At 40.2% G+C, this 26611-nt stretch overlaps 1 protein-coding gene, 1 long non-coding RNA gene and 1 pseudogene across 8 annotated transcripts; 2 read left to right on the plus strand and 1 right to left on the minus strand.

Annotated features, from left to right (window-relative positions):
• On the plus strand, positions 1-9652 carry LOC147143349 (retinoic acid receptor beta-like; annotated as a pseudogene). The gene is made up of 8 exons (XR_015087744.1): positions 1-386; positions 1376-1530; positions 2208-2349; positions 5262-5437; positions 5782-5958; positions 6231-6435; positions 7154-7312; positions 7747-9652. The product of XR_015087744.1 is annotated as a retinoic acid receptor beta-like (transcript).
• On the minus strand, positions 8780-26611 carry nek10 (NIMA-related kinase 10). Of its 4 annotated transcripts, XM_086037165.1 has the most exons (36): positions 26301-26611; positions 26097-26188; positions 24677-24737; positions 24468-24562; positions 23621-23716; positions 23436-23520; positions 23320-23361; positions 22166-22244; positions 22008-22075; positions 21044-21123; positions 20667-20753; positions 20381-20605; positions 19349-19488; positions 17800-17861; positions 17666-17737; positions 17529-17593; positions 17359-17461; positions 17151-17279; positions 15967-16104; positions 15442-15487; positions 15255-15376; positions 14999-15101; positions 14848-14923; positions 14575-14704; positions 14426-14496; positions 14057-14264; positions 13672-13741; positions 13544-13600; positions 13426-13471; positions 12852-12889; positions 12681-12772; positions 12481-12591; positions 12291-12390; positions 12179-12219; positions 11349-11404; positions 8780-10123 (listed from the first exon to the last, which is right to left on the minus strand). In XM_086037165.1, exons 2-36 carry the CDS (start codon positions 26186-26188, stop codon positions 10078-10080), a joined length of 3132 nt encoding a protein of 1043 aa, XP_085893291.1. In that variant the 5' UTR covers positions 26301-26611; the 3' UTR covers positions 8780-10077. The 4 variants fall into 4 exon arrangements, 3 of the variants coding, with proteins under 3 accessions (XP_085893291.1, XP_085893290.1, XP_085893292.1); XM_086037164.1 differs by lacking the exon at positions 8780-10123 and having other exon boundaries at positions 11300-11404; XR_015087743.1 differs by lacking the exons at positions 8780-10123; positions 11349-11404; positions 12179-12219; positions 12291-12390; positions 13426-13471 and having other exon boundaries at positions 12565-12591.
• Positions 11270-15323, plus strand: LOC147143351 (uncharacterized). 3 transcript variants are annotated; one of them, XR_015087746.1, is made up of 5 exons: positions 11270-11462; positions 11617-11918; positions 12095-12123; positions 12212-12599; positions 14052-15322. It is a non-coding gene; the product is annotated as an uncharacterized LOC147143351 (long non-coding RNA). The 3 variants fall into 3 exon arrangements; XR_015087747.1 differs by having other exon boundaries at positions 12095-12110; XR_015087745.1 differs by having other exon boundaries at positions 11617-12123; positions 14052-15323.

The following is a 26611-nucleotide window of genomic DNA, read 5'->3' on the forward strand; positions in this document are numbered from 1 at the left end:
AGGCGGTTCACGCAGAGTTCAGACCGAGTGTACTGACTCCTTTTTCTTCTTCTTCTTGTCGTCCTCAAGTGGACCCGTCCAACTTTTTGGTTCGGTCCAAAACAAACTCTGCTACTTGGCCTCCATGGAGCGCTGACACCGACAAAGAAAACAACATCATCTACAACAATAATAACGGCCGTATGAAAAAGAAGACGAAGAAAAGATGTTCGACTACATGGACCTGCAGATGTTCGGCAGCGCGGAGCCGGCGAGCCCTTGCGCGGTGATCGCCGGCAGCCCGGACTGCACACGGCGGCGGCGCCTGGAGCGTCACTCGGAGCACCGCGGAGGGCAGCTGCGCAGTGCGGCCGACCTGCCGGAGCTCTTCCCCGGACACTGGCAGTGTAAGTACACCGCGCAGCGGAGGGGACGTGAGCGGAACGACAGCGTTGCGGCAACGAACCGCACTGGCCTTCTATTTTTGTTTTTTTTTCACTGGCCTTCTCTTATGCTAAAGCAGCAAGTACATATGACGTCACGTCATAATGAAAGTCATGAAATATGAAAAGTGCGCAATATTGGAAGAATTCTGACGTATGCTGTCTGCCTGTCTGCCACTTGAAGGACACGCATAATTACGGTAATTAATACGAACCTTTGTTTTGAAAACCTGAGCCTGTCTTGAAGTCCTAATTTCAAACTCTAATTTGAAACACTAACCCAGGCTAGATTCTATGAATTAAAGATCTAATTTGAAACCTAAGAAAGACTAAAAATCCTAAATTTGAAACCCTAACAGTTGTCTTAAAACCCCAATTTGAAACCCAAACCGTCATGAAACAATTTTGAAACAATAACCCAGATGTGAACCATAACCCAGGCTTTATTCCCTGAATTGAAACCCTACTGTTGAATGCTAACCTTGTCTAAAAACCCTCATTTGAAACCTTTACCCCGGTTGTAAAATGAAATCCAGACTGTGCCTTGAAAGCCATGTATGAAAGTGTAATCCTAATTTGAAACCCTAACCATGGCTTGAAAACATACTGGCTGGAAACCCTAACTCTGGCTTCAAACCTTATTATGAAATCTTAATCCAGGTTTAAAATTAGTGCCCGACCACTAGGGATGTTTGAACGTCATTATCTTTGTCTTATGTTGTAATACGTTAATGTGTAAAAAACAAACAAACAAACAAAAGGATGAAACCGGCAATTTTTCTCCCATTACTTGAACCTCTTATTTAAAACCCGAGCTTTAAACACTAACCCAGGTTAGACTAAGCCCTAATTTAAAACTCTACCCCAGGGTAAAAGCCCGGACTTGAAACCCTAACTCAGGCTTGAAACCTTCATTTCAAATGCTAATATTTACTTGAAATTCTGTTTTGCAGCCATGGTAAGCCCCAGCAGTTCGTCCAGTTGCGAGTACACGTTGAGCAGCTGCACCGCCTCTCCTCCGCCAGCTCGCACCTACAAACCCTGCTTCATCTGCCAGGACAAGTCATCGGGCTACCACTATGGAGTCAGCGCCTGCGAGGGCTGCAAGGTAACACAACGAGACCTTGACTTTCCGGCAGAGGGGGGTAATGTATCTGAAAATTGTACTCATGTCAGAGCACTGTTACTTTAGAATAATATGATGTTGAAGTGATTGAGGAGCTTAAATTAGACAAAAGCAGTATCTTGCTGCCATTTTGTGGCATCTCGATGCCAAGGAAGTATGTTGAAGTGAGTTGAGGGGTCTCATTTAAACCCAAGTGGTGCCTTGCCGCCATTTTATGGTGTCATGGCACCAAGGAACCGTGTTTGAGTGAGTTGAGGCTCTTCATTTAGACAAAAGTAGTGCCCTGCTTCCATTTGTTGGCATCCAGGGAAATTATAAACCTTTTTGGGGGAGCGTCAGCAGGGGAATTCTGTATGTCCAGTAATTACGCTTTGTAAAATAAGTTTATTTCTTGACATTCTCTTCTACCTTAATCTGTGATGTTTTTATATTATCCATCCATTCTCCAAACCGCTCCAATCCATATTAGACAATAATTTTTTTTCTTGATTAAAAACATGCTACAATAGAAATTGTGGATTTGTGGAGTTCATAATTTTGTGATTCCAAGTCATTTTAATTTGAATTGAACTCTCGGTCAAGGCAGCACTGTAGTTGCTGCATTGAGGCTAGCAACGGGCTAGCTGTTTTCCAACCTAATGTTCCACTCCCTCGGTCAGGGTTTCTTTCGCCGCAGCGTCCAGAAGAAAATGTTGTACACGTGTCAGCGAGACAGGAAGTGTGTCATCACCAAGGTGACCAGGAACACGTGTCAGTACTGCAGGCTACACAAGTGCTTGGCTGTCGGCATGTCCCAACAATGTAAGTGCAAACGCACACTTGTATGCCTAGCATTAGCATTAGCATTAGCATTAGCGTCGCTACTACACATTTGAAAGACACAGATTTCAAATATTTTGAAAACATAATCCGATTTTAAAAACCTAATTTGAAGCCCTTGTTTTATCTTGAAGTCCTAATCTTGCCTTCAAACCCTAATATAAAAGCCTAACCCCGTTTTGGCACTCTAAGCTGAGATCCTAACACAGTCTTGAAACCCTAATTTGAAATCCTTCCTCAGGCTTTAATCTCTAATTTGAAACCATTACCCTGTCTTGAAAGCCTTGACTATTTGCTGTAGCTTTCTTGTATTATGATCTCATTTGATGTACTTAAAGTACACGTTTATTCAATTAAGTACTTTAGTGTCTGTGTGTATATTAAATTTTTCTAAGGCACTTTATTCAAATCTGAGAGTAAACCTCAGAATTTGACAACATGAACTCATCAGCTTCTCACTGGGACCTTCCCTTAACACAAATGTGCACCAGCCCTTTAGCCCTGGACGAGAAAAGTGCCCTTTTTTCGTTAATTCATCAATATTTAACAAATTAAAAAACACCCCCCCCCTTTGTCATAATTTCAATGCAGAAGTGTTTTGATATCCGGGCATTTATTTGAGTCTTTGAGAGAGTTGTGCCCCTCGCTGTTCTGCGGCACACAGCTCCAGCACAGTTAATCGCTGTGACTCATAAAAGATTGTTACCCCATTGGAAACATTATGTGGCTACTGGACCAGTGTTTCCTAAACACACTCGAAAAATAGAAGTGGGGCGAGGGGGAGACAGGCCACTTGTGAGGCATCTATGCTAGCGTAACGCTTAACTCTTGCTGTTACTGTCGTTGTATTGTCATGTTGATTAAATGTAAGTGTCCCATACAGAAAAATGACACGTCAACCCTTCAAAGTATGGCATATATGGTTGTTGTCAGGCTTAAAGAAGTAGTCAAACCAAACATATTTTTTTCCCAGAATATGTTCTATGCAGGCCCACTAGTTGAGACAAGGCAAGCCAAGGCAGTTTTATTTATATAGCACATTTTATACACAAGGCAACCTAATGTGCTTCAAGGCATTACAAGGCATTCTGATTAATATTGTGTTTGTGGAATAAGAGTTAATCCACCTGTTTTTAGCCATCTCAGGCGGCGGCCATTTTGTCATTTCCGTCAACTGAAAACGACAGCACAGACGCTCAGGGTTCAGGTAACAGCCATTCGCAGCTCACTTGTTTTCTGAAGCAGAGCCATGATTGGGCGTTGTCTGAGCCCTGGGCATCTGTGATGTCATTTTCAATTGACGGAAGTGACAAAATGGCCGCCCCCTGAGATGGCTAAAAATGGGTTGATTTTGCTGCTTAACTCATATTCCACAAACGTAACATTAAGTGGTCCTGCATAGAACATATTCTTGAAAAAAAAAATGTTTGGGTTGACTTCCGCTTTAATGAGTGTATCTGTGTGTGTGCCCTGCGCGCGAACACAGTACACACGTGTTTTTTGCCGTGCCAACCGAAAGCCTTCTCGTCAGACGTCAGACTGTAATGATCTCAATTATTGGCGCTGACTGCCCTTTTTTTTCTTCTTGCGCACCTGTCGTGAAAAATCCCAGTGCATGTGCCTGCAAAAAATGTGTTAGTGACCCACATAGCCTAGTGCACACATGTGTGTGTGTATGTGTGAGTGAATTACGTAGCAGCCCAGCTCTGTCATTGGCCAAGCTGTGGCCACATGTCGCGGAGGCGGGCAGGCTGTGGTCCATTACATAAGAGCGGCGTCACATGGTGCGCAAACACACAGGCTGATACACGCACACGCACGCATACGGGAGGATGGAATAAGGACGTAACATGAGCTCCTCACATTGGACTCTTTACACACAACGAGAGAAGAAACAAGAAGAAGTAGGGCAGCGTGGCCTGTTGCGTAATAGCATCCACACACATGTGCCCCAGTCAGTGGGACAACGTGGGCCAATGGGTTTGCGTTACACATGTTTGACTTTAAAAAACAGTGTCGTCGGGTTTGTACTGTTGGAGTTAGAAAAGTGTTTGAGTTCCAAACATGTTTTGAGTTAAAAATATTACTGTGTTATGTGTTTTGGTTACGTCTTTGAGTTAAAAATGTGTCTGAGTTACAAATGTGTTTGAGTTTTAAAAAAAAAAGGGGGGGGGTTAAAGGGTTTAAGAAGGTGTTTGAGTTATAAACATGTTTGATGGTTAAGAACATGTTCAATTTACAAACATGTTTGAGTTACAAATGTGTTTTAGTTACAAACATATTTGAGGTTTATAAGCAATTTTGAGTTAACAATGGGTTTTAGTCACAAACATGTTTGAGTTAAAATTTTGTTTACAGTTAGAGTGAAAAATGTGTTTGAATTTCAAACATGTTTGAGTTGCAAATGGTTGACATGTTTACAAATACATTTGCGGATTAAAGAATGTGTTTGAGTCACCAATGTGTTTTGAGTTGCAAACATGCAAATGTGTTTTGAGTTTAAAAAAAATGGTCTCAGTCACAACCGTGTTTGAGTTGAAAAATATTTTTGAGTGACTCAAATTTAATGTTTACTAACATGATTGACTTTAAAACAAACTGTTTTAAAATAAACTATTACAATGTTGACATTAACATGAATCATTCAAAAAGCCATTAAAAGTCTCCATTAAAACGGAGCGTTAAAAATTATAGTAAGAATTTAGCATTCAAATTATAGCATTTTACATCAACATCAATAAGGTTACATAGATACAATAAAAACTTTACATTTAAATTTAGCATAAAAACTTTACATTAAAGATTTGTACCAAATTACAATAAAAATGTTTCATTAAAATTTTGCGTTCAAATAACAATTAAAATTTGAATTGTTGACATGTCGCTGGCTTCAGCGGTGAGGAACGACAGAACGAGTCAGAAGAAGGCCAAGAAGGAGGAAGAAGTTCCAAAGATGGCCATCGGCGACACGTACGAAATGACGGCCGAGTTGGACGCCATCGTGGAGAAGATCTGCCGGGCGCACCGGGACACGTTCCCCTCGCTACGCCAACTCGGACAATACACCACAGTGAGTGTTGGCGGAATAATAGAATTGCTTTGGCGCCATCTTGTGGCATTTTTGTACCTATGTGTAAGTAAGTTGAGGAGCTTCATTTTGACAAAAGTAATGCTTTGCCACCATCCTGTGGCATCTATAGGGAATTATGAACATTTTTAGGGGGCGTGTCAAATACACGGATTAGGCTCTTCGCCCTCAAATGTTTTTTTTATTATATCATGTTATTATGTATATTTTGAACTACACAGTCGTACGCAGTTATGTTGCGTTTTCACATAGTATTGATCATAGCGTTGAGTAAATCCGTATTAGAATGGAAAACAGAAACTTTGGCCGCCTTCCTCTCCTTGTAGAAGTCCAGTTCTGAGCAGAGGGTTCGGTTGGACTTGGGTCTTTGGGACAAGTTCAGCGAGCTGGCCACCAGGTGCATCATCAAGGTGGTCGAGTTTGCCAAGAGAGTGCCGGGATTCACCGGCCTCAACATGGCCGACCAGATCACCCTGCTCAGGGCTGCCTGCCTGGACATGCTGGTGAGAAACTTTCAAAGATTTCAAAGAAAATTGGAATGTAGGTCTGAATCTGGCTCCCTGTTGTCCATTTATAATGGACGTAAATCGAAAAGTAGGATTTGGATTAAATTTGGTGTCAGATTTGAAATCATGTTTTTTTTTTTAATAATATGAACATGAGTTACTTCCGTATGAAAATGAGGAAAAAATACATATCTTGAATAAATTTGTTGTCAAACTAGAGACAAATGGATCCCGTTCAGTTTGTTATTGATTCTCTCCTGGCTGTGGAGATTTTGAGGATTTGTGCTCGCTACACACCGGACAAGGACACCATGACCTTCTCGGACGGCCTGACGCTGACGCGAACTCAGCTCCACAACGCCGGCTTTGGGCCACTCACAGATCCAGTTTTCACCTTCGCCGGGCAGATGCTGCCTCTGCAGATGGACGACACGGAGAGCGGACTCCTCAGCGCCATCTGCCTCGTTTCTGGAGGTACCGCATGCTGTTGTCAATACACTTTCAACCCTCGTCGAACGCTTTTGTGGCTGTCACTTGTATAGCGCTTTTCAGACCTATTAAGGCCCTCAAAGCGCTTCATTATTAATAATTTGAGTAAGCTACTTTTTACTTCTTCGCTTTTCAATGTCTTGTACACTTTTATCTGTGAATGCTTTTAAATGTTGCACTTTTAATGATGTGAATCAGCACATTGGGCTACCCATATGAAATGCGCTATAAATAAAGCTGCCTTGCCTATAAAAATATTTGCAGCTAATGGCCGCCCTCTCCACCAGAAAATATTTAGAACTACCTAAAATCTCCCCCAATTGACAACGGTTTTGTTTCAGTTTACTCAAAAATTGATGTTTTGCGCTTAAACTCTGGCCCTGTTTAGTCAGACACAAAGCTATGCTAGTAAACAACAGTTTGGACTGAGGGTACGTTCCTAAACTGACACATCAAAAAAATGCATATTTAAACACTAAAAAAGTTACATAATCTTGTCTAACAAAAGTCAGATAGCATAAGGTTAACATATAATGCAAAATGCCATAGATGCGCTAATGGAAATTAGCATTGCTGTTACAGTACATTATTTCTCAACTTTTAAACAACTGCTCCTTGACCATATGGAGCACCAACACATTAAACGAAGCATGTGGCAATCCTCACAGACTCAAAAGCGGCATTTTTCCTTTATTTTTTGCAGATCGGCAGGACCTGAAGGAGCCATCCAAGGTTGAGGTGCTACAGGAGCCTCTGCTGGAGGCGCTGAAGATCTACTCGCGCAAACGTCGGCCCAGCGCTCAGCTACTGTTCCCCAGGGCGCTCATGAAGATCACAGACCTGCGCAGCATCAGCGCTAAAGGTACCCAAAAACATCTGCACACTGCTTAAAACAGGGCTTCTCAAATTTTTGGGGTGCAGGGACCACTAACAGGAAATAGATTTTTCGCCAACGAAACCTAACCACCACTTGCACCACTAAATGCCATAGGGATGAAAAAGACACCTTTTTCTGGGAAACGAAGTCACAATGTTACAGTAATTGGAGAAAGGAATATGTCATTTTTTTGAGAATAAATTTGTACTTTTCCAAGATAAAGTTTAACATGGGGAAGTAAGTCACATTTCAACATTATTCTCCTAATATTATGCCGGTTTTCTTTATTCGCTTTTATTTTTATTTTTTTAAACCCCATCCCTTGCCAGGGATGCCAGTTGTTATAGTAATAAGTAGTAAGCTACAACCCAGTTTGAGAAGCACAACTATAAAAAAAAGTCCCGTGTGTGTTTTTTCAGGAGCCGAGCGTGTGGTCACCCTGAAGATGGAAATCCCAGGCTGCATGCCGCCCCTGATCCAGGAGATGCTGGACGAGGTCCCGGAAAACAAGGACCATAGCCAACTCTTGGAACGGTCGAGGGACGCGGTCGTCAACTTGAGCATCTCAGGAAACAACAACAACAAAAAAGCTAACCTTATCTAAGATGTTTCGTCCGGACTGTATTTATATTGCTAGGACAGCTCATGGATCTGTTTTACCTCAAGTGATGTCAAGGTACGAAGTAGGACTTTTGGACTGCTTGTTAACACTTTGCACCTTTTTCCAAGTATAAAAAGGTCCAAAATGGTAGAGAGCGATAGCAACTGTATTACGGTTCCATTCCACTGGGTACTCAAATCCACAGAGTAGCAAATATAACATCTGCTCTGAACCTCTTTTTGGCACCGTCAAAAAAAGGGCGGGGCTAGACCTAGTGCTGTGTGTTGATTGGTGGACTAAGAATGAGCACTTGCAGTAGGGTAATGCAGACAAAAAAAAAAACAATAACAGAGCTCATCTTATCTTATGTTTTGTGAGGTTTACATTTGACAAGTTCCAAGAATGTATATTTTATGGGAAACGTTTACATTCCATTCAAATACTGTTCACTTGTTAGTATGCCGCCTTATTGGAAAAAACTGAACAGAAGACTTTGTGTAATTGGATTTTTCCAAAAAGGGAAAAAAGATTCCGAGGTGAGTTCATAATTGACTTACCATGTGGGCCCGTGAGCATGCATGTGAGCGGAAACACGTGTAAACCGCACACAGTACCATTCAATGTCATGTCTCTAACGTGGAACGTCAACACTCAGCTACTTCTCAAACTTTTGGGGTCCAGGGGAGATCTTTTTTTTCCCCAAGAGCCCACTCATCATCCTAACAGCAATTAAACGTGACTACCATGTGTAGGCCTACCATAAGAATTTAAAAAGTTACATATTTTAGAGAGAAGTTGTAATATTATTAGAATAAAGAAAAAAAGTCATAGCCTTTACAAGAACCAGTATATTGAGATTACAAAGCTTTTTATTCTGAAAAGACGCCGCTGCTCTCTAAAACCGATTGTAAAACTTTTTGGGTGCACAGGAAATGTCATTATTAGAATTAAAACATCACAATTTTACAACAATGTACATGTTACAAGGATATAGTCGTATTTTTTTCCAAGATAGTTGTGGTATGTTAGAGTCACAGAAGAATAACGAATAAAAGGAAAAGAATAAAGATTAGTTTTGTTGCTATATAAAAACTTTTTACTTTACAAGAGTAAAGTCATACTTTTTCAAAACAGCCATGGATGAAACTCATATTATTTGGTTCTTAGGAAAAAATAGGACTTTATTCCTGTAAAAATAGGACTTCAATAAAATAAATAACTAAATAAATGAATAAATTGATAGACATTTCACATTTGATAATAAGTCGCAATCATATCTGAGCTTTTAATTGGCCCAAAGCAAAATAAGGCAAGACTATTTGATTTTTATGTAAATGGTGCAAAGGTCCCATATGTAGATATAGATTTTTTCAAATGATACCATTTAATTACTGCAGATTATTTTTTGGACCCCCCCCCCCAAACTCCTAGGGGACCCCAGTTTGAGAACAAGTGAGTAAAACTGCCAAATTTGCACTTTTGATTCAATAATGTACTGTAGTTTAAAGCTAATGTCTTTTTTTGATGCCTTAACAAGTTTGGAAGAGCTTAGACTGTTAAGTTTCCATTGTATTAGGTACCTAAACTTAGCATCTCTCCAGTTGTTCCATTCTGTCGAAAGCAGCGTCGCCATGGCAACCTCCTAAAAACAGATCAAGCCTCATCTCAGAGCAGCTTGCTTAACAATGATGTGTACTTTTTGTCATTAAAATATTTAACTCTCACAGACCCCTGCTGACTATATTCATAATATTCAGATGAATATTTAATGATTTAATTATGCAGTTCATTTTAGCGCAACGTACTCCCCTCTACAGGTGTATCATGGCACTACATGACAGTACAAACACGCACACTGACAGTGCAAATCTTTTGTTTGACAAAATAGAGCGCATAGCATTTTTAGGGTGGTCACATGTTTAAATAATAATGCTCAGATTCACTCGGAAGGCATCGTAGACAAAATGCTTTATACAGGACACAAATAGCATTTTGTGCAAAATGGATATTTTTCCGTGTAGTTAAAAGCCCAAAAGCTTCTTTACCTTCATACTTGTCACATGATATTGGTGGAAATAAGAAAAGGCCTGATGAGCTTATTAAATGAGTTCAAATTGATGTTGGTTGGTGGTTGATGGGCATTTGTGACTCAAGAGGTTGAATGCGGACGGCGCTCGCTTCTTTTCTTGGCCTTCCTAAAATCAACACAAAGAATTGAACATTAATCAAGGTCATGGAAAAAGGAAGCACCAACTATACTTTACAGGCATAGAAGTGTTTCTAATCTTTTGTCTCCCTCTTGTGGCTCAAAAGGGTACTGGTAACTAAACCAGGTTAGTCAGTCAAAATTATTTATGCATTAATGTAACTATTATAAAAATATTTGTAAATTTGTATGGTTATGAGATACATTTTAAAAATGTACTTATTAAATTCATTATTTTATAAATGTATAGTTACATTCAAAACTACTCAACCCTGAATTATATGTTATTATATGTATGCCTTTTAAAAATTATTTTATGTATTAATAAACTTGTCTTTATTATGTATTATTATTAGTGTTATTACAGTATTAAAATAATAATAATGTCCATCATATATTTTGCATATTTTATGTAATAACTTTTACATTTATAGTCATAATAGTCCGGCATAGGTTTAGCCACTTATAGTCACCAAAAAATAATTCAACCACTTTTGCAAATTACGTTTCTGCAACATATTATTTGTTTTGAAATTTTAATTTCATTTTAAAGTTTTTATCTACATGGATTATTATTATTATTTCATAACATGAAACTAATTGCATGCATAATTTTATACATTTACAATCAAAGCTCGCCAGCATTCATTGAAAATTATATTCAAGCTTATATTATTATTTTTTAAATATATTTTATTTCTCATTTATTTAAAATGTGTATTTTAAGTATTATTATTGAAACACTGCATTTATTGTATTCATGGTTACATTTTTAAATATATTCTTGAATTAAAAAAAAAAAGTTTTTGTATGTACCATTTAAAAATATTGAACATCATGTATCATTACAGACATTAACTTTATTATGCTGTATATTCACACTGACGGTTACAAATTAACAGTAGTTTGCAATGAACCAAGAAAATTCAAATCACAATGCAAAAACACAACTCAAGTGTACCTAATCTTAAATCCTGGCTGTCAGTTACTATAAGCTAGTGTGCTTGTGTTTGTGTCAGCGGCAGACAGAACAGGCCTGACTTGTGAGCTCATTTCCTCTATAAACTTGTTTTTCTTCACTTCTATTTGGGTCTGCGGTTTTGCACACACAAACACCCACACGCGCACACCCACACGCCCAGACACCCAGTGGTGTTGGTGCAACCTACTCGCTGCCCACACAGGAAGCAGCTTGTCGCCATGGCGACACGCACCTGCCACTCTCATCTTGGTAGTAGCCACTCTGGTCCAGCAGCTCTTCTACCACGGCCTGAGGACAACCACGTCGGGGTTTCAGGAACATCAAATTTGATCAATTGTCATCAGAGGTGGGAAGTAGACAAGTATAAATACTTTGTTACTTACTTTTAAACGGCTTTAAATACACAATTTAACATATTGTAAATATATTGGGAAACACTTTTACTTCCTACATTTTGAAAACAGAAATCTGTTCTCGATATTTTTTTCCTATCTCCGCAGACATCACAAGTAAAAAAAGAGAGAGGGAAAGTTAACCGTTTTTTTTTTCAAGCATTTCGCCCCAACCTGCTAGACTGCCTTCATTCCCATGACGTGCGGGCGCACATTATCTGTCAAGTCTGGCTTTCTCTGCGTTACGTGTGGGCACTCACGGCCATCACCGAGGCACTCTAAAGCAGCCACGCTAGCAGGACTATCCGAAGGGAAGCTGTCTTATCCGGGTGGAAGCACAGCTAGCTAGCTAGCTACATGTAGCAATTGCACCGGATAAGTGCGGATGTGAATAAAGACGAAATTAATCGGTGAGGATGGAATTTATTAATATGAATGGTTAGAATTACGCATACATCTTTTTCATAGCTATCTTACTTCAAAGTCTTTTACATAATTTTCAGTCTATACTTTTTTCACTTTTACTTACATAGTGAAATGGACACGTTTTGCTCGACTTTTTTTTATTTTTATTTTTTTTACACAGGTATTTTCTATTCTACGTAAGTGAAGAGTGTGAGTACTTTGCCACCTCTGAATAATAATATTAATAAATAAATACATTTTCTACCTGCATCTGCTGATACGTGACTCCTTCCCTCAGACTGTCAGCTGTGGGAGGCAGAAGCACAATCATTCTCATTATTGGGATCTTTTTTTTCTTCTGTAAACCACACTCGTACCTGAGTCTTCGTCAGCGTCTCCATTGAAGGGAAGCGCCACAGGCCACAAGTTTGGACTGTTGGAGCCAGACTCCATCAGATCGCATGACGCTTGGACCAGCTGCAGGAAAGAAAAATCACAGACACTTCCCTTTTAAAATTGTCGGCAAGGAACCGCAGTTGTAGTCCAAATGGAAGCTCAATGGCCAACCTTGCTGAGCTCCGTCTTCAGGTTGTGCGGGTCACTGCCAAACTGGAACAGCGACTTTTTGAACCTTTCCACGAGCCGCCTCTTGACGTTGTGACGCGGCGCTGGAGGAAGCTGGAAAGGTGATCAAAGTTTGCCTTGAATTAAGATTTCATTGTGGGAAGAAGACTCTACGATGGTGAAATAAAGTGTGTGAAATGAACCTGAGTGATATAGAGCACTTTGTGCAGCTGCACCAGCAACCTGTGGATTGGGTCCTCTATCTGGCGAAGGTTCCGCTGGGAGACGCAGATTCCTGACACGGCGACAATAACCAGGCCGAATTGAGATCCCCAAAGTGAACATTATAGCAAATAATCACATTCAAAACGTACCTGATTTCGATTTCACCCTCCCTGTTGCTAAATCCTTTCTGAAAGGACACAAAGAAACGTATAAAAAGTACTTCTGGAAGCAGCTCATGACATCAAATAAGGATGGATTTATAGAACATGGTTCAAGAGATACAATTCGGATGTTTTTTGGTTGCAAATAGCAGAAATGGGATATTTGCCAAAAACGCTTGCAATCAGATATCTGCCACAGACGAATATTCGTCATTTACTTAGTCTGCATATTTTTTAAAGTTTTCTACCGTTTATCGCCTACAAAATAGGTGTCCGTCAAAGGCGGATAGACGGACCGGTCTGTCGGATAGGCGGAATGTCCAGTAATATAACCGCTAATGTAAGCTATTTAGCATTAACATCATATTGAATACTTATGGAAAACAGATAATGACAGCTATCCACTATGTACGCAAATTTTATCGACAGTTGAAGAAGTCTGATACCTGATTTCATTTTTTTTTTCTATTGTGCAATTGTGCAACTTCAGAGAAAAAAAAACAAAAACTGAATTGCGTCACTTGAACCGCATAGTGTAAATACAGTCAAAAGGTTGACTTGCCCACATAGAGGTAGATGAGGTATAACACAGGCGGCAGATATTGACCCTTAAAGGTGTAAAAAAAAAAACTCTTAGGTGTATAAAAGCTTGTCAAATAAACTGCAGGCACGCAACTCACTGTAGTATCGTCCTTGTGCATCTTTAGTCTCTGCTTCTTCATGATCTGAGGCGTCATCTGAAAAAATATTAACATGTACTCATTTATGTCACCAAGTCTATGTTCAATGAAGATAATTTAGTTGTTACCTGGACTGAAATTCTCTTCCAGGTTGCTTGGCGGAAAGTGCACACATTCAGCTGTTGTGAATGCTTGTTTCTGGAAGAACATTGAAAAAGTGTATCTTAAAAAACAATTTCAGAGCTCTCGATGGAATCATCAATAGGAAAATCAATTATGAAAAGATTCATGAGTGACAGCCCTAGTACACATATACTGAAAATGAGGCCTAATTTAAAACCCTTGTGTTGTGTTGGGGTCAAAATCGACCCGTTTTTCCAAGTCAATTCTGGGGTCAACTTGAATCCAACACAATACAAGGGTTAAGCTGAAAATCGTACCCATTTTTACCCCAAAACTGGTTGAGACGCTAACAGTTGCTATGCGTGTACTCCGAATTCCAACCCAGATTACCTGAGCCAGGACTGAGCGGCAGCAGCTTTTCCCACTCCGGCGCCCTTCCAGGAAGTACCTCTGCGCCCGTTTCCTGTCTCGCTCGGCTCGCTTCTCCAGCGCATAGTGGCAAGCGTACAAAGCGTCCATTTGCCTCATCGTGAGGTCGGCGATCCGGGAGCTGACTGCCCCGATGTCAGGACGTCGCTCTGGATCTGGACTCAAGCACCTGTGTAGTTCAAACACGGCATAGGAGAAGAATCTCCAATAGATCTACATTGAAAGAGGATTGGAGAAAATAAAGCACCACTTTTGTCTACTTGAGGAAAGAGAGAAACCCCAGAGGATTTTTGGACCGTATGTGTTAATTTAATAATACTGTACTGGCACCATGTGATCATGTCCTCCAGCCTTTCAGAGTAAATTCCGTCTTCCAGTGGCTCATAGATGGCCTCCACTATCTACAGAAACACAAAAACAATAATGTGACAGGTGTCAACACATGTGCATGTCTGTGTGTGTGTGTGTTTGTAGGCCACCTTTCTAGCTAGCGATAGCATGTTGTTGCTATAAAATGGCGGCTCCAATGCCGCCATCTGATAGAGGATACAGCCCAGAGCCCAAATGTCAGCTTTCTCGCCGTATGGCTCGTTCTTCACCACCTCTGGACTGACACACAGCGACAACACACACACGCACGCACACGTTTTGATTTGTCTTTGATTTCTTTTTGAAAACCAGTAGCGCGTTCTCTTAAAACACTGCTATAAACGCTCCTAAAAATGTTAGTTGTCTAACTTGTCTGTTCTCACCAAGAGTACAAGATGGTGCCCACCACCGAGGTCAGCTTACTGTTCTCCTGCTTCTGTTTGGCCAAGCCAAAGTCGGCTGCGGGCGAGAAGAAAGCCGCTGAAGGCCGGTTGAAACAAGTGCCGTGTTATGGATTCAAAGGATGCTTATTACTGATGGTGACTTTCTCGTTGTCGCCCAGCATGACGTTGTTGGGTGTCAGGTCGCGGTGGACGATGCGCTTGTCCTTGTGGAGGTACCGCAGGGCCAGGCACATCTGTGGAAGACGTGACACCCACCGGACACTTTAGTCACACGATCTGCAGGTTTAATAATTAGCCCTCCTGTTGTCATGTTTTATGCTAGCATACACACACGGTTACTTTGAACATGAGAATACACGTAGTGAATCGTCAGAAAAGTTTGTTACCTGGATGAAGATGTTCCAGATTTGTTCCTCAGTGAAGCTCTGCTGCTTCTCCTTCAGGGAGGTGCATCGCTCCAGCAGAGGAACTCCCTCAATCAGCTCCATCACGATGTACAACTTGTCGTCTAAGGGCGAGCCAGTCAAGTCAGGCGGCATTTTCTTCCTCGCGATAATCAGAAGAGAGCCTCACCTTGCAGGAAGGTCTTGTAGTACTTGACGATATTCGGGTGGGCCATCTGCACAATAAAGTGATCCGCGTTCATTGGGGGGGGGGGGGGGGTTACGTTTCCACCGACAATAGGTGAAAATCCACATTAAAGAGACCGTATAAAAAGATGTTTACAGTCTTCCCTTGCCTATTCACAATTGATAAATTCCCCTATTCATTGATTTTTTTTTTTTTCGTGGAAACATTCACTGTTGTGTTGTAATGAGTATTGAAGTGCTTTTATTAGACAAGACCAACATTTTCGATAAAATTGATTTTGATGGCATGGGATCTTTAAAATACGACTCCAACATGGTGCAATAAACACACTAAAGGTCATTTTAAATGTATTTCAACATAAAAAAACACCAATATTTCACAGACTAGTCTGCAATATAGCAGGAGAGCAATAGGTGAATATTGTGGGGGGATTACTATACACAGGCACATCAAGAGGAGCAACTAAGACCGCACGTGGTTTGAATAAAACAACCAAAAAGCTCTGACCTGTTCTTTGATGATGGCCAACTCCGCGATGATCTTCTCCACGTTACAGTCCCGCGACTTCTTGTCTTTGCCGAACGCCGGGTTGTGGAGGTTGACCTCTTTCAGGGCCACCATATTCCCAGCGCTCTGCTTACGGACCTGAAACCTCAAAGTGTCACGGAAATCAGATAATGTCTTGAGATTTGATAAGGCAACATGCGGCAAATTACCCAACCATTATTTTGATTGTTCTGTTTGAAGTAACTGGAAGCAATTGTGTAGTGGTGATGTCACAAGGCGGTCATAAGTCCTTGTATATGGCATTCTGTGCTATGGGTGTATAGGGAGAAAAACGCCACCGCCATCCCCTGACCACAACCCTACTGAGAACCTGCCCGGCATCCTTAAAATGAGGATCTATGAGGGTTGATTGTAATATATCCTCAAATGAGATACAGGAAGTAACTATCCATGGACTTACAAATTCAATGGAAGAGAGAATTGCTAGAGGAGTAATCAATCCAAACACATTTTTTTCAAGAATATGTTCCCAGCATGCCCACTAGTTGAAACAAGGAAATATGATTAATATAAAATATGAGTTAAGCATCAAAATCCACTCCTTTTTACCCATCTCTGGGGGCGGCCATTTTGTCACTTCTGTCGATTAAAAATGACACCCCAGACCCTCGGCTCAGCTTCAGAAAACAGGTCAGCCGTGATTGGTCGTTACCTGAGCCATGAGCAGTTGTGATGTCATTTTCAGTCGACAGAAGTGACAAAATGGCCGCCCCCGGAGAAGACTAAAAACGGGTGGATTAACTCTTATTCCACAAACACAATATTTATCAGAATGCCTTGTTTCAACTAGTGGACTTGCATAGAACATATTCTTGAAAAAAAAAAAATGTTTCGGTTGACTTCTACTTTAAGGTGAAATGGTGCAGTTCCAATTAACATGCAACCTGATTGGTAATTGTTTTGGGTCAAAATAGCTTCTTTTTTTTTCATGATTGAAATACAAATGATTTTCCCCCCAAACTTCTTCCATTAAAATAAAAAAATCCTCAAAAATCCCCTCTAAACTGTATACATTATAAATTAAATTGACTTTTAAGCCTTACTGAGAACCTACAAAAAAATCTCTACACATTCAATGAAAGCTGTGAAACAACTCTGGACTGACACTGCTGACCAGTCTGTACCTGGAATACGCTTCCAAAGGCACCAGTGCCAAGATGGTCCAGTACGGCGTAGCCATTAATCATCTTGAGCACGGGCCGGTTCCGGTCCACAGCCATGATGCTCTCTCGCAGGCTCTCCAGCTCTTTCTCCTGTAATACACCCCAAAAAAGAATTCAATAAGAAAAGAGAACAGGTTGATAAACGGATGGATTTGTGTTAATTTCTCACCGAATACTGTGACACTTTGATTTGAAGACCCTCATAGGCTTCCAGGTCCCGCACGTAATGGCCCACGTCAATAAATGATTCATAAAGGTCCGTGTGAAAGAGCCTGGAAGGAGGAAAACAAACAAGCTACTTAACACCCCTCAAGTTGACTGGCATGATATTATCAGTACCTCTTGAAGTGATGTCTGTTCCTCTCCACGCTGAAGAGAAAGCGCAGTGCCCGGAATGCGTAACGCTGTCAACACATTGGCTCATGTCACGATAAAATGCGCGTCGTCATAGCTCATATATCACATATAAGTCATACTTGCAAAGACGTCACCTTTGTGCCAGAATTTTGTGGTAAAATCAGTTTGGCAAGGATATGGATTCCGTTTTCCTGAAGGAGAAAGTCAACTGGAATCAATGTTGTTTTGGAGTCATATGTTGTTATAAACTGACCTGCACAATGTGATGAGCGCATGAGTCTTCGAGGCTGAGCTCAGTCAAAGCTGTGCAGCAGGCTGCCAAAAAAGAAAAAAAAAAAAGTGATATTTGTTATATTATAGCTGTTAGACAGAAACCTCATATGTCCAAATATGGTGAATATTTTTCACAAATTGATACTATTTATCTGTTCCCAAGTTGTCTGTTATTATTTGGCATTATTAAGCAATTTAATGTGTACAATGTGCTTGAGAAACAAATCTATGAACACTCTTGAATGCTTCAACTGTCTAAGAATTGTCTGGCGCCAAATGCAAGTCCCGCTAGCTAAAATATGACATAATCAAGGCCATTCAGATGACATTCGATTATGCCACCCGGTGGCTACCAGTGGGTTAACCCCAGACCAAACCCTAAACCGTTAATCCCAAATGTTAACGGTAGCCTTATCCCAACCTTAAGCACTTACAATTGTAAGTATCTTATAGTTGTTTAATCTTTTTATAATGGGGAGACAGAACCCAATTTTAGCAACTCCCACTGTTCACCTCATTCCACTGTCTTGATTTTTTTTAAAAAATTCAATTAAAAAAGACTTTTTACCAAAAAGTTGTTCTAAAAAATCTGGAAAAAAAGATAAAATATTTTAATTTAATTTAACCACCACTAACCCTAACCCAAAGCACTAACCCAACCACAAACCGCTAACCTTGACTTAACGCAACCCACTCTAACCTTTAAGCGGAAGTCAACCCAAACATATTTTTTTCAAGAATATGTTCCCAGCAGGCCCACTAGTTGAAACACGTAATTCTGATTAATTTTGCATTTGTGGAATATAAATTAAGCAGCAAAGTGCACTCGTTTTTGGCCATCTCTAGGGGCTGCAATTTTGTCTTTTGTCAACTGAAAATGACACCACAGCTGCTCACAAGGACCTGTATTCTGAATCTGAGCCGTGATTAGTCGTGAGCAGTTGTGATGTCATTTTCAGTCGACAGAAGTTACAAAATGGCCGCCCCCTGAGATGGCTAAAAACGAGTGGATTAACACTTATTCCACAAACGCAATATTTATCAGAATGCCCCGTTTCAACTAGTGGGCTTGCATAGAACATATTCTTGAAAAAAAAAAAATGTTAGCGTTGACTTCCACTAAAGTCCAACATTTTGGGAACATCAGGTCTTTGGGTTAAGAAAAGTCATAGCTAACCTACTGTAAACAACCTAAACATTTGCTCTTTGACTAAATTAGAATTGGTTGAGCGATGGAGCAGCTATTAAGCAGTGGAAGAATGAAGTTAAGATGTTTATTTGAAAGCATGACCGCTTTAGTTACTGAAAAACAAGCTCGGAGCTACAGCAAGTCACATCTTATGCAATGTGATTGTGATTCTCCTTGCAGGAAATGACATGTTTACATTCCCAGCCTCTGATAAGACATCCCTGGGGAGATTGGATGTTGTTTTTCACGTAACAAATCACTAACTTGAACCACTGCAGCTTGACCTCTAACCTTGAAGAAATGTTCTCGTCTGTGCTGTTGTTGATGTGCACTGCCTGACCTGATTGCAGGGCCACGGCTCTGTCGGCAACCTCGCGAGGTCCGAGCTCTTCCCTCGTATGTTCTCTGTGGACGCGGCTGCTGGCGTTGGCACTCGACGGCTTCTCGATGGACAAGCGGTCGCAGTCAAACTGGCTGTCACTGTAAAAATGTGATTACTGCATCCTCTTCTCGTTAGCGTGGATATTTTTATGCTTGTTTTACATTCATGAATTAATTGCAGTTTTATAACCTCAGGAAGTTTGTATAATTTGGTTTTAAAATTGGTTCAATGTTGTGTTTCCCATTCAAAATGTGTACAGTATATCAGGAAGTTTGTTTATTTCACAATTTTATTTAAAAACGTTATCATCTCAGGAAGTTAGTGTGTCGTTTATATTAATTATTTTTTTATTGATTTGTATAAGCTTGTAATGTGAATAGTCATCATTTTATTTTTTATTTAAAAATTGTATACTATAATTCCAGAGCGTTGTTTTACTTTTTGAGCACATCATGTTATATAAATTTGATATATTTTTGTTTTATTTTATTTAGATTTGTTATAATCTAAGCAAACCTGTACAATTTAATTAGATGTTTATTTTGTAAAAATACATTAGTTTCACATGTCATCATTGTATGTTAAAATGTCATCATTGTATGTTAAATTGCAATTTTTTTTTAAATTTTGACTATATTTTTTATTTTATTCAACATTGTGTAATCTCAGGAATTTTGCAATTATTTTATTTTAAATGTGTTGAATCTCAGGCAATGTGTATACTTTTTATATTTAAAATGAGTGTAACCTTAGCAAGTTTCCCATTTTTTTCTCTTTAATCAACACAAAAATAAGAAAAAAATATTAAAACTTCCTGAATACTATCAAACGATAAAATGAAGTATGTTTATAAGTAATACACATAGTTCAGTATTGCTCCATGACAAATGCTGCCCCCTAATGGTTTGGAGTAAAATTTAGCATTCGACCAAAACTGTATACCTTTTGGTCACAACATTAGGTACCCCTATACCAAACACTTGCTCTCACCTGCCGAGCAGCCTTAAAAACGTGTGCACGCCCCCCCAGCTGCGCACCTCCACCCTGGCGTGGGCATCCTGGCAGAGTTGCACCAGGACCCAGGCCACGCTCCACAGCAGTTTGAGATGGGGCGCATGCAACAGACTGAGCAGCACCGGCACAGCCTCAGCATCCCTCAGCTCGTCTCTGACGCGCGGCACCGGAGAGAGGAGCCTCAGCAGCTCTGCGGCCATCCTGGAACAACGCCGCACTAAATGATTTGGATCTTCTGCTAAAAACATCAAATGGAACCAACCACTTAGACGACAGGTCGTATTCCTGTAGGATGACCACGAGATTCTCCACAATGGGAAGCTCCCCTATCTCAGCTCTGCAATGTGGACTGGAGAAAAACAAACATATTTACGAGATGTGGGGTGGTCAGAAAGTGTCCGGGGGGGGGCCGCGCCCATCCCTGGCCACCATGTCGTTCCACCACTGATGGCAATACAAAGCAGCTGAAGCAACTGAAATCTTGTAATGCAGCCAAGAGAATCACTACTGAATGGATCACATTTTAAAATTTAGGTTGTAAATGTAGGTCCGTGATTTTTATAATGCTTAGGCCAGCAGGGAGGGCCTTGTTGACTCTGACCGCCGACCATTGTTACGACATAATGATAGCAATTTTACCTTTCAGCCAAGGTGGTTAGCGCTGCGAGGGCTCCAAGCAACACGCTGCTGTCTGTGGTGGACAGCAGCTTCACCAGCGTCTACCACGACGGCACAACAGAAAAAAAAATATTTAAAAAAACATTTGAAAACAGGATGAAGTCTCCATCTGACATCCTTCAAACTTTTAGGATTATCCTTCCGTTATAAAGCAAAAACAGAACCAACATAGACACAACACAGAACCAATACATAATTAAATTGGACCTAGCGGAGCCATAAGCTAGATCATAGATCCAACACAGACCTAACAAAGAAAATTACAGAACCAACATAAAAGACCTTCAGTGATATTCTTCCAACTTTGGAGGAAGCAAATTGAGACGAATCAGGAATTGTGTTGATTTTGAGTGAAAGCCAAGACACGGGACACCATGTTTTTATTCACATATTTTTCTCCAGACCTTTATGAATGTTTTGAAAGATAAATGAGCCAACATTCTTGAAGATACGAGGGTCATATGTGTGCACTTAGTAACAGTGGTACCTTGAATTTTTAATTTGCTCTGTGAACAAGCTCACCGCTCAATTTATTGGTATACTTAATCAATTGAAATGAATAGATATTAAATTCATCTGTTCAAGCTCACCCTCAAAAAAGACCATCTCATCGATAAAAAAAATCACTATATCAAATTGAAAAAAAAAAAAAACATCATAAGAGAGAATATTTGGAGGTGTCACTTAAAGGGGCGTGGCCTCGTGAGTGACATCAGGAGCTAGTGTCACATTGGCCGGTTAGTTTGCGTGTGAGCGTCTGGGAGTGAGTTGTGGCCAACAGCAGCTCCTTTTGAGTGCTCTCATTCTGTATTTGCGTTCGACACGTTGTCCCATTCCCTCTTAAAACTGACCAAGCATCGGCTTGTAACACAAAAAAATGTTTACGCTGGAGCACTTGGAAGTCAAGGCATCACTGTATACTTACCTTGGGGATGCCACTCTCGATAACCCAGACCTTTTGATCGTCCACAGCAGACAGCTTCTGGAACATGTCTGCACAGCAATCAGCACAGCTCAAAAAGATCACACTTATAACGTACCGGTCATTATTTTTAATTTTTTAAATTTTTAATCAATACTCACAGCTCATGGTGACCAGAGACTGTGCAGCTAGCGCTGGTTGGCCACATGTTAAGTACGTGTCAGCAACACACTTCATATACTGACACAGCAGACAAGAAGACAACATGTCAAGTCACCAGAAGAATGGAGAAGTCAGGGGTGTCCGAAGTCTGGCTCGGGTCCATTTGTGGTCTCGGGCATGTCTTTTTTTTTTTTTTTGCTTGTTTTGTTTTATTCTGATAATAAAAGTAAAAACGGCAGATGTCAAAAGGTTGATGAAAAAATGTCAATGTTGAAACACTATCAAATTCGAATTGTATCAAGTTGAATGCTACAAGATACTGTCATTTTTATTTAAAATTAAAAAACAAAAGGTTTAGGAAATTTTGTACATTTTTCAATTGAAACGAAACATGGCCCACATAAACAGGTTATGAGAAAAAGTTAAAATGTTGAATAATAACTCACAACTTAAAAAAACTTTTTTTTTTAAGTAATTAAAATTGAACATTACAAGCTATCACTTTTTAGTTCCAGTGTTTCTTAATGCCAAAACTAAAGTTGAACAAATTTGATTTGGAATTTAATGAAAACTTGCTACTTGTATTTACAATTTGAATGGTGAATAAATTTGAATGTTACCGGATACCTCACATTTTAAAATATTTCATCATCCCACTAATACTAAGCGGCCTTTCATGCTGATAGCACCAAGCTGAGCCTGGTCTAGACTGTTTTTTTTTCCCCTTTAAATATGTTTAACTGCTCAGCAAATGTAGACCTATAGCACAGGTGCCAAATTCCAGGCACGGAGGCCATATCCGGCTCTCGGTGTCACTTTAAGTGGTCTGCAAAATCTTGCCACAAACTTTCCTTGACCTCAGGCCAAACGCAGGGACAATTATTCAAGTATGATGGGGCAATTACTGCCCATAAAAAACATATTAGGTACGGGACAAGAAGTGTAACTGCCTCGCACTCTCGCCACATGCCTTGTCCGTAAACAAATGCATTACAGCTCAGCTTCTGACCAGCAAATGTCATGAAAATCCAAATCTTTTGAAGCGGGCCACAATTTTCCTTCTATTTTTCTGAATGTGGACCTCAGTGGAAAGATTTTGGACATCCCTGGTTTAATTCACTGTGGGTTTTTTTTTGTGGTTTTTTTTTTGTACCCTGGCAAGTGAACAGCCGCCTTGGAGACGATGGAACATTTTCTGAAAAGAAGAAGATATTTAGATGAACAGATGCTACATGTGGAAGCATCGCTGACCTCAAGCACTGTTTTCACCTGATGCTGACGATCCCTGATGAGCAAACGCAGACACAGCAGCACTCTGAGAGCCCAATCGGGCGGGGCTAGCTCCATCCAATCACTGTACAGCGACGAGAAGACAAAGTGACATCTTCCATTTGAACAGGAGTGGGTAGACTTTTCATATCCACTTTAAAGAACCCACACAGATTGTGTTTTACCTGCAGAGTCGGTTGTTGACCAGCAAGGTGAGGATGTCTGCAAAAAGATTCTGTAACGGGTGGCTGCTAAAACATCTCAGCTCTCTATATGTCATGCTGAAACAGGAACATACTGTAAGCTTTTTTTTTAATTTTTTTTTTTTATTTACCCTCCTGTTATATTATATTGTCATATTGACATGCTTGAAAGCGTATAAGAATACATGGAAATATATTTGAATACACAAAAAAAAATGTGCAAGCAAGCATAATGTCTGGGTGTGCATGCGCCTTTAAGAGGCGTGGCCGGTGAGTCTGGGCGCTGAATGACTATGTGCTTCATCGGCATGTTTTACTGTTCTCCCGGTGTCCAATGTATGGATAAAAAGTGCACATTAAAGTCCATTCTGCGAGATTCAAATTTTTTTTTGTTGGTAAAAAAAAAAAAAATCCTTTATGTGGGCGGAGTTTGTGTGGGGCAAATGTGTTTTGAGGGAATGTTATGTTTTGAGGTCGTTGTAGTTTAATGCTCACCAACAATTTATGGTACGTTCGGGCTGAGCGAATAATCGATTTTAGCGATAACAGCGACTCCTCGCAGGGTTGCGGTTCGGCATTTGTGAATTCACCTATTCGCGAATTCTAATTTTGAACCTATTCTGCAATTTTTGCTAAAAACTCACTACTCGCTTCTCACTGTGTCTGTATCATCCACAAATAAGAGAGGCGGTTCTGTGTAAAAATATATATTTTAAAAAAACGCAATATAGACGCGCGAATATAAAATCAACATTTTGAAAATAATTTTTCAAGATTTCTAAACTTGGGTCACAAGATAACAGGACAGCTCCGTGAATTTAAATTGAACCTGAATTTTTCCAGCTCACAGACTTCCCCATAGCTGTCTTTGGGAGGGTGCGGGTTGCGGAATCTGCCGCCGCCTGCTTTGCTTTGACCCGACACCTGCAACACACACGGAGCAACCCACTTATTGTTCTTACACGCACACACACACACCTGAGGAAACATGAGCCTCTTTGTATCTTCATCAAAACGGCATGCTTTGTTTTCCCTCACCTCTTGTTTGGGGCTTTCTTTGGCAAGCAGGGCCTGAAGCCTCCTCAGATTACATGATGTCCTGCAAAAACAATTATGTTTTTTATTTTTTTTTAGTCAGTCACAGCTTACTTTTCCTCCATTATGACTGAATAGGCACAGCTCATTCAACACGAAAAAAAAAAAATGCCGTGTTTGTTAATAGTCTGACCAAACTGGAAGACCCGACATAACAGGTAGTCATAAAATGACATTCGAGCTAGTATTATTGAAAGTCTTAGTTGCCGTGGGCACAAAACAGTGCTAACAAAGCAACACCATAGGAGCAAGACAAAATCAACATAGTCGAAACTACATAGGGCCAAACGCAGAATAGAACATAGAACAAAAGCAAAATCATTCCAAAATCAACACATCACCACCACGCAGCACAAAAAGTAAATTCATTTGTATTTGTTTGTTGTAACAATGATTCTTGGCAATAAACTTTATACTGCTGGAAAGTCTGTTTAAATAGTGCCACAGTTGTAAGGAACATGCATTTGTGGGATGAGTAACACAGCTAAGCATGTGCGTTGTGTTCATGAAAAATTTGCCAAATCTGCTAAATCCAGATATATATAGCACATCTTGCTTGCTGTTGTCACTGACTTGTTTTGTTTTGTGGATTTGCTGATTGAAGGTTAAAGAAACAGGACATGTTGGAAATTCTAAATTCTGCTGCTCATCTCCCAAATGCACATTCCTTACTAATGTGGCATACAATAAAAAAGGGAATAAATAGGCTTTCCAACATTATACCATTTATTGTAATAAGCATTTGTACGACAAATAAATAAACTACAAAGACAGATTTGCTTGCTTAAGTGCTAAAAAGATGGTGAGGCTGCGCACTTCCCGGGATGCTTTGCAGCGTTCTTTGTAAATAGTTTTAACGTGTCTGTGTCTTTCAAGATGAAACCCCAAAGAGTCAAAGGAACACTTCAAATGAGAGAGCAGCCGGGACATAGAAGCTTGAACATCAAAGGGGTCAGTCAGTGTGTGGAATAACTGGGCGTGAGTTTTGGTCGATAGCAGCGCTTGAATGAATCTACGGTTACCATTCGTAGGACTAAATCAACGTGAAGAGCCTCGGCGACTGTGTCATCCTTTAATCACATACGAGGGTGTTAGTACACTTAAACAACAAAGGGCCGACGCAGCATCTACACAGGACTAACATTAACCCAAGACGGGGCCAACAGAGAACCAATATAATACAACAAGCAAAATAAGACCACGACACACAGTACCCATCAAAGAAGAAATAAGACCAACAAAGAAGCAACAACAATCACGCTGCCCTGCGATTTTTTTTTAACATGACGTCATGCATATTCGTTTGTTTTGAATGATGTCACAGACACATAATAGACCAGAGTCAAGAGGTTCCTCTGCTTACTCGCTGTGGATTCCTGTGGATTTCAAGGCTTGTTTGTCTCCTCGGCCGTCTTTTTTTACTTGCTTGGACATTTTTAAACTTGTTTGCGTCATCTGTGGAGGTAAACACAACGGTTATATTTTATTAGCAACGGGGTCATCTATGGTATGCAGTAAAGTAAGTTTAGAGCAAATAAAGTTTTTCAAACTAAAAGTCACATCTTACCCTTCCTCCATGATAATATATAGGCACACAAAATGTATATGGCTTGAAAATAAGCTTTGTTATTCGTCCATATAAAAGACAAGACCTGACATTGGAAATAAAACGACGCTCAAGCCAGTGGTGGTAGCGCTGACATTTTGGTTGCCATGGATACAACTAACGCGTCAAATTTCCTAATTGAATGTGCACCAAAACCTGAGATCTAAATGAGAAACAATTTTGACAATATGTTAATTATTAGATCACTTGCATCAACTACACGCAATAATTGTTCATTATAACTATTCTCTTTGAAGAGGTGTAAAACAAGA

Source organism: Filicampus tigris, chromosome 8 (genome assembly GCF_054856515.1).
Source record: "Filicampus tigris isolate MCC_2025a chromosome 8, RoL_Ftig_1.0, whole genome shotgun sequence".
Lineage (NCBI taxonomy): Eukaryota > Metazoa > Chordata > Actinopteri > Syngnathiformes > Syngnathidae > Filicampus > Filicampus tigris.